Source organism: Heptranchias perlo, chromosome 5 (genome assembly GCF_035084215.1).
Source record: "Heptranchias perlo isolate sHepPer1 chromosome 5, sHepPer1.hap1, whole genome shotgun sequence".
Lineage (NCBI taxonomy): Eukaryota > Metazoa > Chordata > Chondrichthyes > Hexanchiformes > Hexanchidae > Heptranchias > Heptranchias perlo.
In genome coordinates, this window is record NC_090329.1 from 57,089,379 (window position 1) to 57,113,925 (window position 24,547).

General features: G+C 41.3%; 1 protein-coding gene across 4 annotated transcripts in view; it reads left to right on the top strand.

Annotated features, from left to right (window-relative positions):
• The window catches only part of LOC137321383 (sterile alpha motif domain-containing protein 12-like), a 51,293-nt gene extending 31,733 nt beyond the window's left edge, over window positions 1-19,560 (top strand). For all 4 annotated transcript variants that reach the window (XM_067983774.1, XM_067983771.1, XM_067983772.1 and 1 more), the window contains exons 4-5: window positions 2,782-2,922; window positions 17,549-19,560. In XM_067983774.1, coding sequence (XP_067839875.1) covers window positions 2,782-2,922; window positions 17,549-17,559 — 152 coding nt within the window. In that variant the 3' untranslated portion in view covers window positions 17,560-19,560. The remainder of the gene's footprint in view (window positions 1-2,781; window positions 2,923-17,548) is intronic.
• The last annotated feature ends 4,987 nt before the right edge of the window (window positions 19,561-24,547 follow it).

The window sequence follows — 24,547 nt, forward strand, 5'->3', positions numbered from 1 at the left end:
ACTGTGATTAATCACTACTCAAAATTAGTATAGCTATGCAATTAATTTTATCTTTTTTAAAGCTCAGGACAGAGAGGAAGGTGGTGCAGGTAAATAGTAGGTAGGTGTAGGAACTGCATATAGTAGTAATGGGAAACGGGTAGTGTTGATGGTTTGAATGCTTGGAAACTGAAGACATGGAACATTTGGAACATGGAAGAGAAGGATTGGTGACTGGATGAACTGAGCTGAGGTTTGCAGAATGTGGGAACATTGGGAGGGGCAGTTGTGGTGTTTAGGAGAGCTGGGAAAGAGGTATCAGTGTCTGGTGGAAGGATATGGCAGAATTGGGGGGAGCCCCTGGTGAGAGAGGGTTTGTTGGGTGTGGCAGTGGTGAGAGGATGAACTTGGAGTGTGGTAGCAATGGGATGGTGATGGTGGAGTATGGGATCGTTGGGAATTGAGATTATTAGATGAGAATACTGAGAGGGGTTGAGTGCTATTGACAAATACATGGTGATTGAGGTTTCTTCAGGGGTGGGTTGACTATGAAGTTTGTTCCCACATTCTGCAAACCTCAGCTCAGTTCATCCAGTCACTAACTCTTCTCTTCCATGTTCCAAATGTTCCATGTCTTCAGTTTCCAAGCATTCAAACCATCAACACTACCCGTTTCCCATTACTACTGCATGCAGTTCCTACACCTACCTACTATTTACCTGCACCACCTTCCTCTCTGTCCTGAGCTTTAAAAAAGATAAAATTAATTGCATAGCTATACTAATTTTGAGTAGTGATTAATCACAGTTCACAGCAAATATGCACAAAGAATGATCTTAAAGTCACTAACATTCCTACAGTACTCTTTGAATAAGTCAAATTGTGGTTTTATCAAATCACCATAAATCAATGCCCCTGATAACATATTTTGTTACAAAGTACAAAACAACTTATCCTGACTCACTATGAACAATACCATGGAAGATCCTCTAGCAATATTAAATTCTTGCACATAGTGCGCACATCCTGTAACTTTTTCCATCATGCCTGTTTGTAATGCTTTTCTTTCACATTTAAACTAGCTTTTTCTAACCCTATTTATTATACTTACTTCTGGCTCATTCTTCCCAAATCTAATCTTTCAGCTATCAATTTATACTTGCAGCAAGAAGTGGCAGGAAAGAACATTGGTTAAAGGAGTGAATATGTGGGTCTGGTCATTGGAGGGAGGGGGTGGCAGCTGGGTTGGAGGGGGGGGGTGATAAATGTTTTCCCAGGTCACTGTTTTCAAGAAATCTACCCTCACTGTCCTGACATGCCTCTCATTCTGCATGACCTCTTCCATCACCCCAAGCTAGTGTTGCGAACTAGTTACAAGGTTCAGAGTCTGGTTGCGCAGGTGAGAGTACAGATGTGGCAAAGAGTTTCTTAATACTGTTTTCCAGTGCTAAGGAAAGCCAGTCCGCAAATCCCCAACCCCTGTTGTGACTGATCGCCACTACTGCCTCCTTCATGATAGCCCACTCCCCTCGTCCCAGCTGAAACTATCCTAAGTCTGCTTTGGGGTTGTATATCAGTGCTGCGGGTCTTGTTCTGGTTGGGGTGGGGGGGTGGTGGAAATGGGGATCTAGTCACACGGGTGGAGGGGACAGCAGTCGAGTATTTATTTTAAATAACACAGGTTTCCGCACTGCATGGCTAAATGTTCAGTTAAACTCAGAATGACCTGAGGCTCTGTTTACTTTAATAACTTGACAGTCTTAAACGGACACAGCTGCATCTTATCAGAATAATACATCCTGCATTACAACTCTGCCCTTTATAACACTGCAGATCATCCAACTTAGCGTGAGCAACGCCACGGGAAATGCTTTACTAAATATATGTGTAATTCTTTGTATAAGCGGTTGAAGAGAACTGAATGGTTTAGGGCTATTGTACAGCACCAGAAGATCGTATAGTTCAAGCAAGGCTACAGCAAGCAAAAGTTCTTAAATGGCATTTAACTATGATTAACACTCTGTCTGGCCTATTCTGGTATATGTAGATGATAAACTACATTCAGACGAAGGCCATGTGGAAGGTACGTAATTTAACGTGATATGCTTTGCTGTCCTGAATCACAACTGGGGCTGACACTGACACTAATAGCAATTATAGACCCTCATAACTGTGTTCTGTCTGAGTAATGTGCCTCCTTGACACTTTGCAGAATTTTAACTTGTTTTTCAGCTTTCAGTCTGTCACTGAATGTTCTATGTAATTGGAGATTTTTAAAGTGGAAAGGCTTAAAGTTCATTACTTGCTTTGTTGAAATTGCATCATCATTCTCTGAAATGGTTCGGAATAGAGATTGTCATTTTCTTCTTTGCAAATTGAAAATGAGGTTTATAAGCAGAGTTTGTTGTCAAAGAGTTAAGATTCTTTTACAGCTAAGTTTTTTTTTAAAAAGTAGCCTAGACCAGCACATAAATAAGACTGCTGATTAAAGCATGTATTAAAATGTATATTTGCTAATTATTGGCTAAATGGTTTTTAGTTCATGGGTAAGTTTTAAAAAAAAAAGGTTGCAATTAGTATCTCAGCTCCTGAAAAATTATGGAGATGTTTCTGAAACTGGTTTAAGTTGGTTTTAGTTTATAAAAAATATTAATTCTATCGCAAAAAAATCTGCAGGGTAGTGATTAAGCTGTAATCAAAGTCAGTTTTCTACACATGCAAGGACACTTCACAAATTGTCATTGTAAATGGATAAACTGTCTAAACGGGTAAATGCTTATTTATAAAGTTTCTTATCGACAGGACGTGCTTTGTTGAGACTCACTGCTGGAAAGTTAGAACAAATGGGAATTGGGCAGGAGAGCCATCGTCAAGCATTGCTTCAGGAAATACTGCAACTGCGTATACAAGATGACGTGGAAAGTCTTACTGCCATCTTTGCAGGTATAAATAAATCAGGATTTCTGGCACAACTGATTTTCCTTTCTTTATTGCAATAAATGAAAGCCACCAACAAACAATGTGGGTTTAGGAATGAAGTTAAATTACCATGCCTTGCTGATGCTTTGAATCAGACCATGTATGAAAACTTGAAAAACGGCATTGTCAAAGATTTTTAACTGAGTGCACTTGATATTACTTCCTTACAACAAGTCAGTTTTTCCACTATAATCACTATTTCCAATTTTTCCATTTTCTATGTGTAATATATTTTTATATACTAATAAACCTCCTGTGGCATTGCTTAATGAGTTGGCTTTTTTTTAGCAATAGGGTGTTTATGCCATGTATTGCATATCAGGATTCTGACTTTGTGACTGAATACATCAAATTTCATTTTTACCAGTGCTTTAGAAATTGAATTCCATGACTCTTATTCTATGAAAACTATAAATATTCCTTTACTTGCACATTTAAATTTTTATTCCATACCATTTTAAAAACCGAGAATGCGATGCATCAATTGGAGATAAGTATTTGGCAGTACTGAGCAGGTGAAGATTAGCTTCAATTTGGGGCAATCCTGGTAGTGGTGAGGAATTGGTCCTGGGGTTTGGCAGGATGGAGGGGATCTTGTTGTCTGGCCCCACTATAGAGGGAAAACCTGAGGTTTGGCAGAACTGAGAAGTGGAATGTATTGTTTGGCTTGCTACTTTGGGGTAGGTCCGCCTGGGGTGAGGGCTTAGGCCTGAAAGCATTTGGGGAGGGGGTTTGGGTTTCTCAGCAATGGTTCGTGTGTTTCTAAAAGATCTCCACATTGAAATAATGTCTCGTGATTGTTTCCTGGGAATGTGTTTCTCTCTCTCTCCATCTCTGTCATTCATACATATATTTTATGAAGTTACTATACAAAGAGGAGTACATTCATAGTTGTATTTTATGAAGCTGTTATACATAAGCGTATACTTACAGGTATTTTGAGTGTACAATCTCACACATTTTATGAGTGTGTGTTCCCATACATAGTTTATGAAGTCACTGTGTGTCCTGTCTGCATTTTGCCTGCAGGAGGAATGTATTGTTGTATCAGACTGCTTGCCCTGGGACCATTGCAAATTTGAGGGCTGAGATCGCTTGTTTGGTCCTGGATTTGGAGCTTAGTTACAGTTGGGGACAGTGGAGTTGAGGGGAGGGGGTGGGGAATGTCCTGATGCATGAATTTTAATATTTTTGAGTGCTATTTTTAACCTAAATATGCAGTAGTAGTCCAGTAATATACAAAGGGTTTTAAAAAAAAAGCAGTTGGCATGTATGTCCATTTTGCTAGCTATTCCTTTACAAGTTAACAAATGTTCAGGCTAATGATTGCGATTGCTGTGACTCATGTTGACAGGTCAAGCAACTTAATTAATATATTTTTTATATATATATATATTCTCCTTCTGTGAACATAACTAATTGCTGGAACTGTAGCACTTTTATATCTTGAGGGGGTTTTGTAACCCGACATTGAATTAAAAATTGTGATTAATAACTCGTTTCAGAAACACTTGGCACTTGATTTCCCATGATGGTGCAGTAGTGCATTAAAGAACTGCTGACTTGCAGTAAAAGTAAATATACCTCAGGGGGAGATGCTTAATCAAAACTGACAGAAAGAGGACTCAGAATGTGCTGCAGGTTATAAGTGCTTGCATTTAAATTCTATTTTTTTTTAAGAGTTGCATTTTTGCAACATTATTATTGAAAATGGAATGAAAATTTCTTTAACTCGGTAAATGTAATTTATAACTTGTCATTAGCACAGTAATCAACACCGTTACTTTTTAAAGCTTTTAACAGTTTTAATCTGTTTTCCTTTTTAATTTGGATCTGGCCCTTTTCATTTCTTAAAATCCCACTTACGCCACAGTGCATCGCTAGACAAGGAATCATAGACTGGTTACAGCACAGAAGGAGGCCATTCAGCCCATCAAGCCCATGCCAGCTCTTTGTAAGAGCAATGCAGTTAGTCTCATTCCCCCACTCTCCCTACAGCCTTGCAAATTTTTCCCCTTCAAGTATTTATCCAATTCCTTTTTGAAAGCCACAATTGAATCTGCTTCCACCACCCTTTCAGGCAGCGCATTCCAGATCATAACTACTCACTGCGTAAAGTTTTTCCTCATGTCGTCTTTGGTTCTTTTGCCAATCACCTTAAATCTCTGGTTCTCAACCCTTCCGCCAATGGGAACAGTTTCTCTTTCTTTACTTTATCTCAACCCTTCATGACTTTGAATACTTCTACCAAATCTCCTCTTGTTCTTCTTTGGTCTAAAGAGAACAACCCCAGCTTCTCTAGTCTATGCATGCAACTGAAGTCCCTTGAACCATACTAGTAATTCTTTTCTGCACCCCCTCTAAGGCCTCCACATCCTTCCTAAGGTGCAGTGCCCAGAATTGGATGCAATACTCCAGTTGTGGCTGAACCCGTGTTTTATAAAGGATCAATATAACTTCCTTTCTTTTGTACTCTATGTGCTTCTATTTATAAAGCCCAAGATGGCGTGTGCTTTTTTAACCGCTTTCTCAACCTGTCCTGCCACCTTCAAAGATTTGGTGAGACCACAACTGGAGTATTGTATGCAGTTTTGGTCTCCTTACCAAAGAGAGGATATACTTGCCAAAGAGGGAGTGCAGCGAAGGTTTACCAGACACATTCCTGGGATGGCAGGACTGTCTTATGAGGAGAGATTGGGTCGACTAGGCCTGTATTCACTCGAGTTTAGAAGAATGAGAGGGGATCTCATTGAAACATATAAAATTCTGACAGAGCCAGACAGACTGGATGAGGGGTCACAGACTCGGGATACGGGGTAGGACATTTAGGACTGAGATGAGGAGAAATTTCTTCACTCAGAGGGTGGTGAACCTGTGGAATTCTCTACCACAGAAGGTTGTGGAGGCCAAGTAACTGAATATATTTAAGAAGGAGCTAGATTTCTAGACACAGAAGGCATTAAGGGGTATGGGGAGAGAGCAGGAATATGGTATTGAGATAGAAGATCAGCCATGATCATATTGAATGGCAGAGCAGGCTCGAAGGGCCGAATGGCCTACTCCTGTTTCTATGTCTCTCTGTTCCTGCACCCCCTTTTTAGAATTGTACCATTTAGTTTATATTGCATCTCCTCATTCTTCCTACCAACTTTTTTCACTTTGCACTTCTCTGCGTTAAATTTCATCTGTCATGTGTCCGCCCATTCCACCAGCCTGTCTATGTCCTCTTGAAGTCTATTACTATCCTCCTCACTGTTTACCACACTTCCAAGTTTCATCTGGAAATTTTGAAATTGTGCCATGTACACCCAAGTCCAAGTCATTAATGTATATTAAAAAAAAATGGCATTTCTCCAGTTGTGGCCGAACCAATGGTCATCAGCTTAAACAAATTAATATGAATTTGAGCTATAAAACAACAGTGACATCATCTCAGGCTGATTCACTTAGCACTGAAATGTTATTTGTCTTTATGAAATATAAAAACAGCTAACTTGAGGTTGTATTTTTTTTCTTTGTAAAATTACATAGTTTTACTATCACAAGTGGAGAGAAATTAGGATCTCAAACAATAGTACATGAATTGTCCTGGAGCGTGAGATATCAGTCTCCATTGCAAAACCCTGCAAAACCTCTGTTCCTTCACAAACAAGACGTAAACATTTGGGGCCTGTCTGAGGTTGCCTAACCAATGGCGAACTGCTGCTTATCGAAGCCAACCCTCTTCTCCCCACCTCCACTGCTTGGCTGCATTTCATCCCCTGCTTGAACTGCCAAGGAGAGGGGTATGACAATTATCTTGGCTTATCCCCACATTCCTATAGCTTCATCTCCTTTTTGAGCACCACATCCTTCAACCACTACCTCCACCTTTCTTCCATGATCCTTATCACATATAATCTCCTCTCCCCCCCTCTTTCCCCCCCCCCCATCCCCTTCCCCCAAGACCTTTAGGTGCATTCTTCTATTTTCACATAGTCTCTGCATTCAGCAATTCTTAATCTTTGAAGACTTCAACCAGCACGAGAATTCTACCCTGACCATCTTCTCTGATTGCTCGCCCTCGTTTTCTCCCTCAATCTCACCCTTCTCATCAAATCTTCCACATACACACTTGACCACTTCCTCCAATCTCACCAATCAAGAGAGCGTCATTAGTTTACAACTTTCAATCAGCGATAAGGCCATTTGCAACTACTTCCTCAGGCACATCTTGCTGCCCATTCCAAATCCTCACTTTCACATTCCTGACTCCCTCTCTCTGGCCCAACATCCACATTGATATTAATGTTTCTGTCATTTGCTTCAACCTTCGATGCCCTCTTCTCCACCAGGTCCCTAATGGTCTCCTACCTTCACTATTCCATCTAGTACAGCTCTGCATCTTGAGTCTATGGGTTGCAGACTAGAGAACATGTTGGAAATCGGCTGCCTTGGCTATTCACCTCCAGATTTGGCATGACCACCTCCAGCAATACCACTGCTCCTTCACCACAGTCAATTCTTATCATTGAAAAGCAAGAGGACTCCAAACTCCTCCTCCTTCATTATCAACCATCTTCTCAGACTTCCCTGTCATGCAACTTCCATCTTCATCTCAGACAACAAAAGTGAGAAGTTCATGAATGATTTTATCAACAAAATCGAGGTTATTTGCTTCGCCGCTGCCGCCTCCACTTCCCAATCTGTCCTAACTTTACTCCTATCTTTCTTTTGCAGGCAGAGAGCACATGTTATGAAATGCGAATGGCTTGGACACTTATTTTCCCCCTTATGAATGCATGCATCCCATGATGGGAATTGCATTGTCTCTTTAAATCAACTGTCCTTCAAAACTAGCAGAACCTCTTGTTACAGGCAGTGTGAGTTGATGGAGTTGTTTTGAATTGCTGTGGTGCTTCAGTGTTTTCAGTGATTCCCTTTGCATAAATCAGTTTCCCTGACACACAAGTGCTGACACAAAGAGTATGAGACATAAAGTGGTGAGTGAAGCCTCTGCCATTAATACAGGATGTACATTGGAAAAAGTGACTTACCTTGGCCACCCTTGTGAAGTCAATGAATCGCTTTCTGAACTGTGTGGTAGTTCTTGAGGTAGTTGAGGTTGGACTGACTGCTTCAACTATCTCCTTAGATACAGACTGCCCTCAATCCTCAGGAGTCATTCCCTTTTAGCTCTTATCCTAGCCATAACCTATCAGAGAATCTTTGCTGCTGAGCCATGAGGCAGTTGCCCCTTAAGACATTCTTCCACTTGAGGCTGCTGCTGTGCAAAAAGTCACGTCTACCTTTTATTTAGTTACAACCTTTTAAAGGCTGCAGCAGCACTCAATTTGCCTCCCTCCCAGCAATGGTAACCGAATGAGGAGAGGTATTACTGCTACTACCCATAGCATGTGTATATTTAGGGCCCTCAGAGGAAATTTCAGCATATTGGCGGGCGACTCATATGGGCATATGGAAGTCCTGCCCTGCTGCTAACCCGCCAATGGGAGCTGAATCCAGGCGCAGATTTCTAATTGGAGCTATATATGTATATAGAATGAAACATTATTTCTGGCTTATATTTAACAGCATAACTGCAAAATGCTCCCATGTCAGTTCCACATTCTCCAAGTTGATGAAGGCTGCCAATTGTACAAATAGAGTTCTCTTTCTTTATATATTGCAACAAATTTTACAGCAGTAACACTCAAGAAAATACAGAATTTCAAGTTAATTGATTCTAAGATCAGATTTTGCTTTCTGAAATGAAATTAGAATTGTAAGGAATTGTAAACCTGCTTTTACAACATGTTGCTGAGGGCAAGAATGTAAAAGTGTGCGTTGTTGACACAATTGGATGAACTATTGTGTTGACATATTAATAGTGTGCAACAGAGATCAGATTTGAATTACAGATAACACTAAACTGTAAATATTTAATAGAGTACAAAAATGTTTCGATGCTCAGTATATTGGCAGTAGTAATTTTAAAGGGGCAGTTCATCCATTAGAAATATGGAGTGACTTATTGTTGCATTATTGACTTTGCAACTTTGGGCCAGAACTTGCGCAGAGTGCTGTGGCCACGCTCACCGCAGCTCCTGCGAATTAAGTTAACGAATGTACTTGCTGCGGGCCCTGTGGCGTTGACTAGCTTGATTTTGAACTTTGAAAACAAATTGTGCGCTATCAACTCAGCCTCTGAGCACTGTAAGTTGATGCAGATGGAACAGTCTGTGAGAATGGAAGATATGCCCGCAAGCAGACTTCATTCATTTAAAGTTAATATTCTGGAAGTCATTGTAAATAAATTTTTTAAAAAATTTTTATTAAAAAAGCCAAAGAAATAATTGAATGAAATTAAAGAGACAGAAGGGAAAAGTTTTTTAAAAATTTAATTTTCAAATTTAAAAAAAAAAATTTTTAGTGACCAAAAACTCTTAAAATAAGGAGTAATATGAGACTCCACATTCTTAAAATTTAATTTGTTTGGCAGTCATTAAGACTAACCAAGCTTTTGAAACTTAGTTTAAACCTGGTATTTTTAAGCGTACCTGTTTGGTGGTGTAATTAGTTACTTTCCAGCTGGGCAGATGTGCAAGTTTGCGATTTTTTTTTTGTGATTTCAATGATTGCAGCGTGCAATGGCCCTTTAATTTGAATCTGTCAAATCATCGGCAAACCAAAAGGAGCAAGTTCACAATTTCCGTTTTAGTTCAATTCGCAGTTAAAAATGGAGGGTGCTGTTCAGTTCCTCCGTTATTTCGGGAGCAAGTTCTGCCCCAATTTTAGCTATAGACTGCTACCATGCAGGTTTGTTAAATTTAATTTATCATCTATATGAAAAGATATAGTGCACTTTGCAGGAAAGTGATAGAATGTAGTTCTTGGGAAGTTAGATAATTTGATGGTGTGCAAACGTAGTCAGAATGAAGGAGCATTTTTTGCCTGATCTCAGTAGTTCACATAGGTGACGACAATTATTTATGAAGTCATCTTTTGAGTTCAATTCATGACTGAACTATAAATTAAAATGACTGATGGAAAGTCTATCATAGGAGTAACATATTTTATCACTGGTAACACACTACTGCTCTCTGACCAATAAGTCTGGTATGCAGTGTTTTCAGGTTTTACTGAAAATCATCAGTGATAGCATCTGCTGAATGAATTGCCCTAATAGACATAAATATACTGTCATAACTACTTGCCCATTCAGCAAAACATTTAGTTAGAAACCTGCTGTCTGGCCTTCCAATCAAATTAACAAATGGATGTTAAATAAAAACAGAAAATGCTGGAAATACTCAGCAGGTCAGGCAGCATCTGTGGAGAGAGAAACAGAGTTAACGTTTCAGGTCGATGACCTTTTGTCAGAACTGAAAGAAGTAAAGCTTTAACAGTTTTTAAGCAAGTACAGAGCCAGGGAAAGCAGGGGTTGGGGGGTTGTGGGAAGGAGAGGAAAGAATAAAGGGAAGGTCTGTGATAGGGTGGAGGGCAGGAGTGTGAAATGAAAAAAAGGGGGTGGTAATGGGACAAGTAAAGAAACAAAAGATGGGTCTAGAGGAGTTGCAAATGGCAACAGCAGAACCATTACCAGCACCTCCTGTCTGGAAAAAAAAATGGGAGCAGTGGTTATGATCTGAAGTTATTGAAATCAGTGAGTCCGGAAGTTTGTGAAGTACCTAATTGAAAGATGAGGTACTGTTCCTTGAGCTTCCATTGAGCTTCATTGGAACAGTGTAAGAGATCGAGGACAGAGAGGTCAGAGTGGGATTGAGAATTAAAATGGCAAGCGACCAGAATCTCAGGGCATGCTTGCAGATTGAAAGGAGGCGTTTAGCAAAGCGATCACCCAATCTGCATTTAGGAACATAGGGACAGGAGTAGGCCATTCAGCCCCTCGTGCCTGCTCCGCTATTTGATAAGATCATGGCTGATCTGTGATCTATCTCCATATACCTGCCTTTGGCCCATATAACTTAATACCTTTGGTTGTCAAAAAGCTATCTATCTCAGATTTAAATTTAGTAATTGAGCGAGTATCAATTGCCGTTTGCGGAAGAGAGTTCCAAACTTCTACCACCCTTTGTGTGTAGAAATGTTTTCTAATCTCACTCCTGAAAGGTCTGGCTCTAATTTTTAGACTGTGCCCCCTACTCCTAAAATCCCCAACCAGCGGAAATAGTTTCTCTCTATCCACCCTATCTATTCCCCTCAATATCTTATAAACTTCGATCAGATCACGCCATAACCTTCGAAAATCTAGAGAATACAACCCCAATTTGTGTAATCTCTCCTTGTAACTTAACCCTCGAAGTCCGGGTATCATTCTAGTAAACCAACGCTGCACTCCCTCCAAGGCCAATATGTCCTTCCGAAGGTGCGGTGCCCAGAACTGCTCACAGTACTCCAGGTGCGGTCTAACCAGGGTTTTGTATAGCTGCAGCATAACTTCTGCCCCCTTGTACTCCAGTCCTCCAGATATAAAGGCCAGCATTCCATTAGCCTTATTGATTATTTTCTGCACCTGTTCATGACACTTCAATGATCTATGTACCTGAACCCCTAAGTCCCTTTGGACATCCACAGTTTTTAACTTTTTACCATTTAGAAAGTACCCTGTTCTATCCTTTTTTGATCCAAAGTGGATGACCTCACATTTGTCTACATTGAATTCCATTTGCCACAGTTTTGCCCATTCACCTAATCTATCAATATCCCTTTTGTAATTTTATGTTTTCATCTACACTGCTTACAATGCCACCAATCTTTGTGTCATCGGCAAACTTCGATATGAGACTTTCTATGCCTTCATCTAAGTCGTTAATAAATAGCGAATAATTGAGGCCCCAAGACAGATCCCTGCGGGACTCCACTAGTCACATCCTGCCAATGTGAGTACCTACCCATTATCCCTACTCTCTGTCGCCTTTCGCTCAGCCAACTTCCTAACCAAGTCCGTACTTTTCCGTCGATTCCATGGGCTTCTATCTTAGCTAACAGTCTCTTATGTGGGACTTTATCAAATGCTTTCTGGAAGTCCATATAAATAACATCCATTGAGATTCCCCTGTCCACTACTTTAGTCACCTCTTCAAAAAATTCAATCAGGTTTGTCAGGCACAACCTACCTTTCACAAATCCATGCTGGCTCTCTCTGATTAACTGAAAATTCGAGGTGTTCAGTCACCCTATCCTTAATTATAGACTCCAGCATTTTCCCCACAACAGATGTTCGGCTAACTGGTCTATAATTCCCTGGTTTCCCTCTCCTTTCTTAAAAAGCGGAGTGACGTGCAATTTTCCAATCGAGAGAGCTTTGAAAGATTATAGTTAGGGCATCTGCAATGCGCTCACCTACTTCCTTTAAAACCCTGGGATGGAAACCATCTGTCCTGGGGATTTGTCACTCTTTAGTGCTATTATTTACTTCATTACTGTTGCTTTACTTATGTTAATTTTATCGAGTCCCTGTCCCCGATTCAATATTAGTTTTCTTGGGATTTCCAGCATTCTATCCTCTTTTTCTACTGTAAATACTGACGCAAAGTAATTGTTCAACATGTCCGCCATTTCCCCATTGTCAATAACAATATCCCCACTTTCAGTTTTTAAGGGGCCAACACTGCTCCTGACCACCCTCTTTTTCCTAATATAATGATAAAAGTTCTTTGTATTGGTTTTGATATCCCTTGCAAGTTTCTTTTCATACTCTCTTTTTGTAGCTCTTACTATCTGTTTTGTGACCCTTTGTTGATCTTTGTATCTTTTCCATTCGCCAGGATCTGTGCCATTTTTTGCCTTTTTGCATGCCCTTTCCTTATGTCTTATATTGTCCTTTACCTCTTTAATTGTCCATGGCTTTTTTTCGGCAAGTAGAGTTCTTGCCCCTCGGGTATAAACCAATTCTGTATCACGTTGAATGTTTCTTTAAACATTTCCCACTGATCATCAGTCGTTTTACCCATTAACAGATTTGCCCAGTTTACTGTGGACAGTCTCTGTCTCACCCCATTGAAGTCGGCCTTACCCAAATCTAGAATCTTAGCAGCTGATTCACTTTTTTCCCTTTCAAACACCACATTGAACTTGATCATGTTGGATAGATGTTCACGCACAGTTAAGCTGTTAACTAAATCTGGTTCATTACTCATTACTAAATCTAGTATGGTTTGCCCTCTTGTTGCCTCTAGGACATACTGCTGTAGAAAACTATCCCGGACACACTCAAGAAATTCACTACCTTTCTGACAGTTGCTACTCTGCTTTTCCCAATCTATGTGAAGGCTAAAGTCCCCCATTAAGACCACTATGCCTTTGTTACACGCTTGTCTAATCTCTGCATTTATACAATCTAGCACTTCAGAGCTGCTGCCAGGGGTCCTATACACAACTCCCACTATAGTCTTAGATCCTTTCCTATTTCTCAATTCAACCCATAAGGTCTCTGTTGGCTGCTTACCTCTCGTTATATCCTCCTTTATCATTGAAGTGATTTCATCTCTAATCACTAAGGCTACTCCTCCTCCTCTTTCATTTTCCCTATCTCTCCTGTAGACCTTATAACCCAATATATTTAGTTCCCAATCCTGACCATCCTGCAGCCATGTCTCAGTAATAGTTATCATGTCATACCTTCCAATTTGAATTTGAACCTGTAGTTCATTTAATTTATTCCTTATACTCCATGCATTTGTATATAGAACTCTTAGTTGGGTCACACACCCTAGCCTGACCTTCAGCTTTGATGCTGGGTTAATCGCTTTACACCTTCTAGTTTTCACTTTATCTGTAGTGCCTAAAGTACACTTTCTTTCTGCTGCTCTACGCTTTTCCCTTTCACTTGTTCTTGAACAACTGTTTGTACTATTTGTATAGTAAATTTCCCCTGGGTCTTCCCCTCTCTTGCTGCTCTCAACTTTACTCCCTTCTGACTCCCCGCTCAGGTTCCCAACCCCTTGCCACTCTAGTTTAAACCTTCCCCAACAGCACTAGCAAACACCCCAGCGAGGACATTGGTCCCGGTCCTGCTCGGGTGTAACCCGTCCCGCTTGTACAGGTCCCACCTTCCCCAGAACCAGTCCCAATGTCCCAGGAATCTAAATCCCTCCTTCCTACACCATCCCCAATGTAGAGGCGACCGCTGGGTGAGAAGCGAATATATTATACTAAATTGAAAGAAGTACAAGTAAATCGCTTGAAGGAGTGGTTGGGGCCCTGGACGGGAAGCGGTGAAAGGGCAGGTGTTGTATCTCCTACTCTTGCATGGGTCGGATCAGATGTGACAGGTGGAGAAACTGGGAGAATGGAATAGTGCTTACAGGAAGTGGGGTGAGAGGAAGTGTAATCAAGGTAGCTCTGGGAGTCGGTAGGCTTATAATAGATATTGGTTGACGGCCTATCCCCAGAAATGGGGAGAGAGAGAGAGAGAGAGAGAAGTCGAGGAAGGGAAGAGTTAGAGATGTATCATGTCAAGATGAGGGAGGGCTGGAAATTGGAAGCAAAGTTGCTGAAATTTTCCAGTTTGGGGCAAGAGTAGGAGCGGCATCGATAGTCATCAATGAACTGGAAAAAGATGAGTAGGACTGGAACAAAGAATGTTCCACGTATCCCACGAAAAGGTATGCATAGCTCGGACGCATATGGGTTCCCATGGCAACACCTTTTATTTGGAGGAAGTGAGTGGAGTCAAAGGAGAAGTTGTCCAATGTGAGAATAAGTTCAGCCAAGGTGGTGTTAGACGGGGACTGGATGGGCCTCCATTCAAGGAAGAAGGAGAGGGCCCACAGGCCATATTGGTTGTGGATGGAGGTGTAGATGGACGTCCATGGTGAAAAGATGATGGTTAGGGCTTGGAAACTGTTTAAATGGCGTCGAAAGAGTCGCGGATATAGGTCGAAAGAGATTGGACAAGGGAAGGAAAAAATAGTCGAGATAGGCAGAAATAAGTTCTGTAAGAATTGGAAAACAGTAATTTTGTTAATAGAGATTTGTGAGCGTGTGTATACACACACATTGTGATTTAGTTCAGTTGTTGCTGCTAATTCAAAATTTAAATCAAGTTTATTCCAAAATAACCTTCAGCTGAAACCATGGCACCAGAGTAGAACTAGACCAAGAACCATTTTGTCTACAATAATATTTTGTATTTCTAGCACGACATATATTTTGACATGAAATTGTTAAAATGTTGCACATAAAGAAGATGGAAATATCATGTGATATGGTAACAAATTACAGTTTTACTGACTGCAGATGATTTTTAGTATGTATTCTACCTGAAGCAGTATAGACTTGCAATTTGTCCTGTCAATAAAAACTAAAAAAAAACGGGAGTTTGTCATTCTGATTGGCTTAGGGTTGTGTATATCAACAATGTTAATGTAATTCTGTGAAAGATAGATTCCGAATACAAAAATATATTTTAAGGACAACCATGCTTTAGATCTTCCAGTTCAATTAGGAACACTCATTTTTCACTGCCTGCAATTAGCCCTCCAGCAGCCGCTCCATCTAGTCCCTTGTCTAGGTTGTCTATTGTAACTATCATCCTGATGGCGCAGTTGCTGGCTCTCCTAAAGAGAAACCTGGTCTTTTTTGATTCACTTTTCTTCTCCAAATCTAACTGTGATAATCTTGGGAAAGGACCTCCTTCAATGACTCTTTTCTATTCTGTTATGACTGACATCAAGTTTTATCTATACCAGATCCATTGAATCATATACTCTGGGGTCTCCAATTAGACCTCTAATCTTGGCCATATTGACCGGATCCCACTTCTCATCCTCAAGCTGTGTACCTTTGAACTTATATGATCCAGTGCTGTCTCCTTAGTCTCTCTTACTCCCAGGTTATCTTAGCTTCTTCCTAAAAATGCCCTTGTTTTCACAGTATCCTTAAGAAAAGCAGTCCCTCTTATCGTTCCAACTACCATCCTACTATTTTTACATTTCTAAAATTACAGAAGTTGCTGTTAACTCTCGAATTAGCCATCAACTTGAAAATTCTGGCTGCCTTCAGGATAATATTGTAATTCCCAGTACTGGTGACCTTGTTGCCTGTGTTGCAAACTCTGCTGTTGAACATTTCAATGAATCATTTGTCATTGCATTAAACATGTCCAAACCATTTGACAAGGTCTGGCACCATTTGTTTTAAACAAATTACCATTGTATGTTCTCCCATTAAAGCAGTGTTCATGGCTGGTTTCCTCCCAAATTGTTCTATCTGTTTTGTAGCTAATGGCTCATCTTCTGACTCTTCACATTAACTCAATCGTTCCCAGGGCTCTGTTCTCTATTTCACTCTGTTCCTTCTTCATGTAAGTACTCAACATTCAACCGTATCCACTCTTTTGCTGATGATTCCAGTCTATATTCAACTTCAGATCACATGCCCTCAGTACACACAATTTGAAGTGCGGCGGCTGAATTAAGATAGCTAAGTCTCCCTCCATGCTCTTTTGGGAATTGAAAATCTTATTTGTTATTCAAAGACGCAGCTTTTTCATACCTCTCTCAATTCTGACCAACTGTTATCAACTCTTAGCTTTGCTGTCTCCACCATTAGTCCTCTTGCATCTATTGGTATTCTTGGCCTCATTGTCTTCTCTGACCTCAAATGGAACTCTCATATCTCTCCCATTGTATCCAAGAAGTTCAATTTCCTCTTTTGTGCCCAATTGTGGTTTTCTGCTGAACAAATCTCTTCAAAGCTTGTGCATTGCTCCTATATCTGGGGAAGCTCATTTAGCACTTCTGTTGCACTTTTGGACAGTGTACAAGCTTGTTATCTCTAGTCTCCAACCTCTCACTCTACTACACCTTTTTCATGTAACACTGACTTATTAATGTGGCCAGTTCTCGGAACCTTCCTCTTGTTCCTTCTAAGCTTCAAATAAACCTACCTACATGCTCATCTTCCTCTCTGTATCCTGCTGTATTGAAATCAAGACATATCACTGAGTCTCATACTTAAACTCATTTTCTCCCAGGACTGCAAAACTGTAGAACTCCTATTTTCCTTAGTATTTCCTTCCTATATTGTTGAAGAATCTTAAAATGTAATCTTGCCATTGCATAATCATTACTTCTTGATTACCTTATTATTTTTATCACTAGGATTTAAATTTGTCAAACACGACATGTCTTTAACAAATCCCTTGCTGGCTGTCCTTGATTAACCCATACATTATCTCCAATTATGGATTCTAAAAGTTTACCCACAACTGACATAACTAACTCGTCACACCATTTACAATCTGGTAGATTAATGAACATTGGTTCAGCTTTAGTGTTTTTTTTAAAAACTTAATTAAAAATAAGAATTGGTGCTTTAATGAGCTTAAGCAAACCAGGAAAACACATGCAACCATGGTTCATGATGGCATACTCATAAAATGTTTACTTGACATTGGTGTACACTGAAAAGATTTTGGTCAATTATTTTGTGTTCAGTCAGAAAAAGATATTGCTATTATATTTCAGAACTTGAGTACCTAATGTAAGCTGACACTTCAGTGCAGTACTGAGGGAGTATTGCTTTGTTAGAGGAACTGTCTTTTACATGAAATCTTAAACTAAGTCCCCGTTTGGCTTTTCAGATGGACATTAAAGACACCACGCCAGAGTGTTCTCCTGGTGTTCTGGCCAACGTTCCTCCACGGATCCTCAACACCAAAATGGATAAACTGGCAGTTCATCTCATTTGCTATTTGTAGGACATAGTTGTGCACAAATTGGCTGCCAGATTGCCTACAAAGCAACAGTCACTGCATTTCAAAAGTAATTCATTAGTTGTGAAGAACTATAAGATGTCCTGAGGACTTGGTAAAGAACTATACAAATTCAATTTCCTTCCTTCCAAATCTGATTTATCAGTACCTTCAGCCTTCGTTGACCAGGTTTTCAGTTTTGGTTTCAATCTAACTCAAAATAAAACTTTCCACTTTGTTCTAGTCACAAGGAAAACATACTGCCTTTGGAAATATAATAGACAAAAGTTAAGAATGTGAATGTGCTAGTTAACACAATGGTTCAAGCACAAATGAGTTTGTTGCTGTGGGATGCAGGCTGAATTTTCCCACTCTACTGACCCTTTGTAATATGAAATTCTAAGTCCAGGAATCATTCTTGTCACTCTTTGAGCCTTCTCTAATGTGCTGAAATCCTTTTGAAGAAAGGCTGCCTAAAATTGTATATAATATTCCAAATATGGCCTCATCAGTGATCAAGTAAGGTTAGAGTAATTGTTTTGACTTCATTAACCAAATAATCAATCATCACATCCAAATCCTTCCCTTTTCCAGTTTTAATAGGTTGTCAAGCAGTACCTATCTATTGTGTACCCATCTTTGATGTTTCCTGTTACAATATGCATCACCTTACATTTATTGGGACTAATTGAGCAGTTGAGCCAAGGAACAGCATATGGATGTTTATATTAATATCCAGTTGAATATTGTTTATCTCCCCTTTACTTGTCAATGGCCATATAGCTTGGTATCCTCAGCAAAGACATGCCTACCTTCAAATAATATATGAATAATGTGCACAACATTATAGATGTTGTAGATCTCCCACTCATCACCGCTCTCTAGACACATCTTTATCCATTTCAGGCCTGCTTGCTATCTTGCTATTAATTTCATGAGCTCCTTTAAAATTCTTATGAAATTTTATCAAATGCCTCTGAAAGTTGAAATAAATTCTATCCATTGGATGGCCCTCAACTATTAGTTTCCAGTTGTTCCCATTAGATAATTAAGTCAATTAAATAGACAAGATTCTCAGTTTACAATTCTGCTACTAGGTTGAAAATATGAACTGATCCATGGATTCCAATGTCTAAAACATACATATCAGAAAATTCTGAGGGAACCAAACTACATTTGTTTACCCCCTTCTCTGTAGACAGAAGGGAACATGGAGCTTGAGCAACGTTTATCCAAGAAAGGATAAAAAGAGAAATGATACTTCTACATCTTCAGAAAATAACGTATTTTCTGACTTGAGTTTTGTTCTTAAAATAGATTTGATTGAACCACCACTTTAAGAAGAAAAACTTGCAAAGGTTGCTGATCTTGCAGCTGTAAGCTGAAGGAGCTGCATTGTTTACTGAGAGCTATGACTAACTTGCCATAAGAATTTCCAATGTAAGGTGAAATGAATTGCATATAAAACCAGTTTCTTTCCTCCTCATTCATCAACACGTTGTAAGTTGTTTGTCACTGCCACATAATTTATTCATAGCTCTGGCTGAACGAAGAAATCAATAAAACTGTCTTGTAAATAAGGAATAGCAAAGGGTTTAGATTTATCAGCTTTGTACCATAGTATTGAAATGTAGTCCGTGTCCCCTATTCCTGATGTATATTTGGGAAAGGAGGTCAGGCATGCTGATAGAATCAAAAGCTGTATCTCCTATGTTCTTTTATGTAGAATTGACCCACTGAAGAATGGAGCATTTGTTCCATGGTTGAATGTTAATGATACCAAGCATTGCAGAATCTGTGGAAAGGTCCAGTCTTCAGCTTTTTTTTGTTTGTTTCATTCATAGATCATCATGATGGAGTGTTAAAGGTTTAAAAATAAATCAACTGTTGGAAGAAACATATTTTAATTGTATGAAATTGTTTTTATGTTCCTATCTGTGTTTGAAGCACGAGTTACAATTACAAAAGTCAATGACCAAAGCATGTTGTATTTAGAATGATAAGGACTGCAAAGAACTTGGGCTCTAAAATGCACTGAGTTTTATAACCAATTAGTTTTACACAAAATGAATGCTATATAACTTACTGAGAATTTGAGGTGATATTCTCTGCAACTGTAAACACCGTATCCCCCCTTGTCCTTCTTGGCCACACTGCAGCCTTCAACATAGTTGATCGCACAATCCTTCTCCAACGCATCGCCTCCATTATCCAGCTTCGTGGGACTGCCCTTATTGGTTATACTTATAATTATCCAATCACAGTCAGAGCATCTCGAGCAAAGATATCTCTTTCCACCCCTGCACTGTCACCTCCAGAGTCTCTCAAGATTTCAGCTGGACCCCTCCTCTTCCTCATCTTGACATCATCTACAGATTTGGGGTCAGTTTCCACATGCCCATGTGCTGTTAGACTGCTTGTGTGACATCCAGCCTTGGATAAGCCGTAACTCCCAGCAAGACACTGGGAAGATTGAAGCCCTGGTCTTTGGTTCCTGCTACAAATTCTGTCCCTTGCCACTTACTTCATCCCTCTCCCTGGTCACCATCTTGGGCTGAACCAAACTCTCCTGTTTGCTCCTGAGCTGTGCTTCCCACCACACATACTCTCCATCGCAAAAATTGATTATTTCCACCTCAATAATTTCAGCAGACTCCACTCCTATCCACCACTGAAGCCCTTATTCTTACCTTTGTCACTTCCAGACTCAATTATTCCAATGCTCTTCCTTCCTCTACTGTCCATAAACTTAAGCTCATCTGAAATTTTGCTGCCTGTACTCTCCCTCACCAAGTTCTGCTTATCTATCACACCCATTGTTGCTGACCTACATTGGCTCCTGGTCCCCAAAGGCTCAAATTAAAAATTCTCATCCGTGTTTCGATCCCTCCATTTCCTCTCCCATCTCTTGTAACCTTCTACAGCCCGACAACCCCTTCCTATTTTTTCATTCCTCTGACTTTAGCCTTTTGTACAACCCCACCCCTTCATCCCACAATTGTCAATGATGTCTTCAGCTGCCAGGTAATAGTTTTGGAATTCTCTCCCTTTACTACTTTGCCTCTCCACCTCCCTCTCCTCCTTTTAAGGTGCTCCTCAAAACCTTTTTTAAAATTCGTTCATGGGATGTGGGCGTCGCTGGTGAGGCCGGCATTTATTGCCCATCCCTAATTGTCCTTGAGAAGGTGGTGGTGAGCTGCCTTCTTGAACCGCTGCAGTCCGTGTGGTGACAGTTCTCCCACTGTGCTGTTAGGAAGGGAGTTCCAGGATTTTGACCCAGTGACGATGAAGGAATGGCGATATATTTCCAAGTCGGGATGATGTGTGACTTGGAGGGGAACGTGCAGGTGATGTTGTTCCCATGTGCCTGCTGCTCTTGTCCTTCTAGGTGGTAGAGGTTGTGGGTTTGGGAGGTGCTGTCGAAGAAGCCTTGGCAAGTTGCTGCAGTGCATCCTGTGGATTGTACATATTGCAGCCACTGTGTGCTGGTGGTGAAGGGAGTGAATGTTTAGGATGGTGGATGGGTTGCCAATCAAGCGGGCTGCTTTGTCCTGGATGGTGTCGAGCTGCTTGAGTGTTGGAGCTGCACTCATCCAGGCAAGTGGAGAGTATTCCATCACACTCCTGACTTGTGCCTTGTAGATGGTGGAAAGGCTTTGGGGAGTCAGGAGGTGAGTCACTCGCCGCAGAATACCCAGCCTCTGACCTGCTCTTGTAGCCACGGTATATATATGGCTGGTCCAGTTAGGTTTCTGCTTAATGGTGACCCCCAGGATGTTGATGGCGGGGGATTCGGCGATGGTAATGCCGTTGAATGTCAAGGGGAGAGGTGGTCATTGCCTGGCACTTGTCTGGCGTGAATGTTACTTGCCACTTATCAGCCCAAGCCTGGATGTTGTCCAGGTCTTGCTGCATGCGGGCTCGGACTGCTTCATTATTTGAGGGGTTGTGAATGGAACTGAACACTGTGCAATCATCAGTGAACATCCCGATTTCTGACCTTATGATGGAGGGAAGGTCATTGATGAAGCAGCTGAAGATGGTTGGGCCTAGGACACTGCCCTGAGGAACTCCTGCAGTAATGCCCTGGGGCTGAGATGACTGGCCTCCAATAACCACTACCATCTTCCATTGTGCTAGGTATGACTCCAGCCACTGGAGAGTTTTCCCCCTGATTCCCATTGACTTCAATGTTACTAGGGCTCCTTGGTGCCACACTCGGTCAAATGCTGTCTTGATGTCAAGGGCAGTCACACTCACCTCACTTCTGGAATTCAGCTCTTTTGTCCATGTTTGGACCAAGGCTGTAATGAGGTCTGGAGCCGAGTGGTCCTGGCAGAACCCAAACTGAGCATTGGTGAGCAGGTTATTGGTGAGTAAGTGCCGCTTGATAGCACTGTCGACGACACCTTCCATCACTTTGCTGATAATTGAGAGTAGACTGATGAGGCGGTAATTGGCCAGATTAGATTTGTCCTGCTTTTTGTGGACAGGACATATCTGTGCAATTTTCCACATTGTCGGGTAGATGCCAGTGTTGTAGCTGTACTGGAACAGCTTGGCTATCTCTGACCAACCTTTTGGTCACTTCCTTATTAGCTTGGTGCCTGTTTTCTTTACATTTCTGTGAAGCATCTGGCGATATTTTTTTGTTAATTTTAATCAATTTTTCACCAGTTTTTCCAATCAATTTTGCAACTTGTTTGTTCCAGTGAATGCTGTGGTTGGTAAATCCATAAAGCAACCTTAATTAAAAGGCACCTTACGACTCCTTAACCCTTTCACCTTAACCTCTCTTCAGGGAGTCATCCTGGAATTTACTGTCCAGACATCTAGGGATCATCTAATTCTCAGCTCTCTTGAACTGTCTTATATTACCTCATCCAAATTACATGAATCAGTTCAAGTTATTCACAGTTACCGACCCTCCATTTTTGGACACAGTTTGCAACTGAATGAGTTAACCTCCTTCTGCCAAATCATCAAAGAAGGAGTCAAACGAACAAAATTCTGAATTAAGATTACTTTATTAACATTTGTAACATTTTAAAACACTCTTAACCTGCTCAAGTACTTTCTCGCACTCTTACGTATGCTCACACACTACTCACTATCTCTCATTGTTCTGTCTGTCTGCTTTTTCTCCTTGAGTGTTACAAACACCATTTTTCATGCATTTAATTCTCAAAAGTAAACCATCTTTTCCTGATAGTTGGCTAATCTGGGTGATGTATGTTACTGCAACGGTTCACCTTTTAGGCATCAATCGCCTTAGACACCTGTCGAGGACTTGTAATGAACCAATTTTAATTGTCAAACAAAAATCAAACCAGCTAGAAGCTGGTGACTCTCAATAGTTTCTCGGCCCTCAATAATGGGATATACATACGATGTCACATAAAAGTTCTTTTAACTCACGCCTGAGATATGTTATCTCTAAATTTGTGGCCTTGCCAACCTAGTTTTACTAGCTCTGGTTGTGAAAGTTATTTTTCTAAGTTTTTTGTTAGTGTGAAAACTCCACTTTCGGGCCACTTCATTACATTTCCACCCCTCCCCCCCCCCCCCCCCCCCCACCCCAACACACAGATGGAACATCGATGTTCCTTCTGTGTCAGGTACATAAGTAAGAGAATCATGTTAAATACATCACTCTACCACCAGTTGTATATACAATACAACAAAGTAACAGTGATACATTAGATTACATATAAGGATAAGTAAGTTATACAATCCACACAATTCTCCTTTTGGATTTGCTAAAAAAAGTTAATTCAGGGAATGTGTCTGGAGTGTCCTGAATTGTATTTTTGGAGCATTGCTATATGCTGGAGGATTGTTATTGAAGGTCAGATCTGACTGTACACATCAGTTTTCCTGCAGTCACAAAAGATCATTAAGCTTATTAGGTAACACCCTCTCAGTCTGGGTGCACAATCACTCATTGCATTATTAACCACAGTTTTGCTTGACCATTGAGAATGTTCCTTTACAACTCTTGGAGTATCATATGACAGTGGGGGCTCGATTTTGCGATCGCATTTCCGGCGGGTTTCCAGCGGGTTGGGCCCGAAAATCCCGATATCCGGTCACGTGACCGGATCGCGACGAAATCCCGGCCACTTCCGGGTACCGCGCTGACGTGCGGGGCTGCGCGCGCAAGCCCCGCTGGTGGGAATCCCGCAGGCAATTAAAGCCAGCGGGGTTCCACTTGAGAGTACTTAACTTGCTCGTTGTGGTCAGTTAATAAGCTGAAGCAGCTGTCAAAAGAGGAAGTGTGGGATTTTAGGTTCAACGCAGTCAGTTTCCCACACTGGGGGAAACAGTACCTTTCAAGCCAGGCGTGTTGCAGCCAGCAGCCTGTGGCAGGTGCCAAGGTGCGCTCCACGGGGGAGAGCCCTCACCCACGCAGGAGGCCACCGCGTCACATAGGGCAACCCCTGCCCTCCACCACCCCCCGCCAAGCCAGAGGACAGACCGACACGAAACCGCAGCCCCAGTCCGAGGACCCACCCACCTACCCTGCACAACCCCTCAGACCAACACCTGCCAGATGGGTGGTGCGTTGACATCGTCGGAGGACGAACAGGATGACCAGCCCCAGCAGCCTCGCAGTCCACGCCGTCCGCCTCGGAGAGGTGGGGCCCCCCAACACGGTGCTGCGGCACACCCACCTGCACAGCAGGAGGGAGGGCAACCGCAGAGAGAGATGCATCGCAGGAGGCACTACCCTCCGCACAGGGTGTACAGAGCGAGGCTCAGCTTCATGGACCTCTCCGAGGAGCAGTGCATACGGAGGCTCAGAGTCAATCGCCAGGTAGTCGCCGACATCTGCAGCCTCCTTAACGACGAGCTGCTCCCTGACGGACCAAGCAGCATCTTCTTACC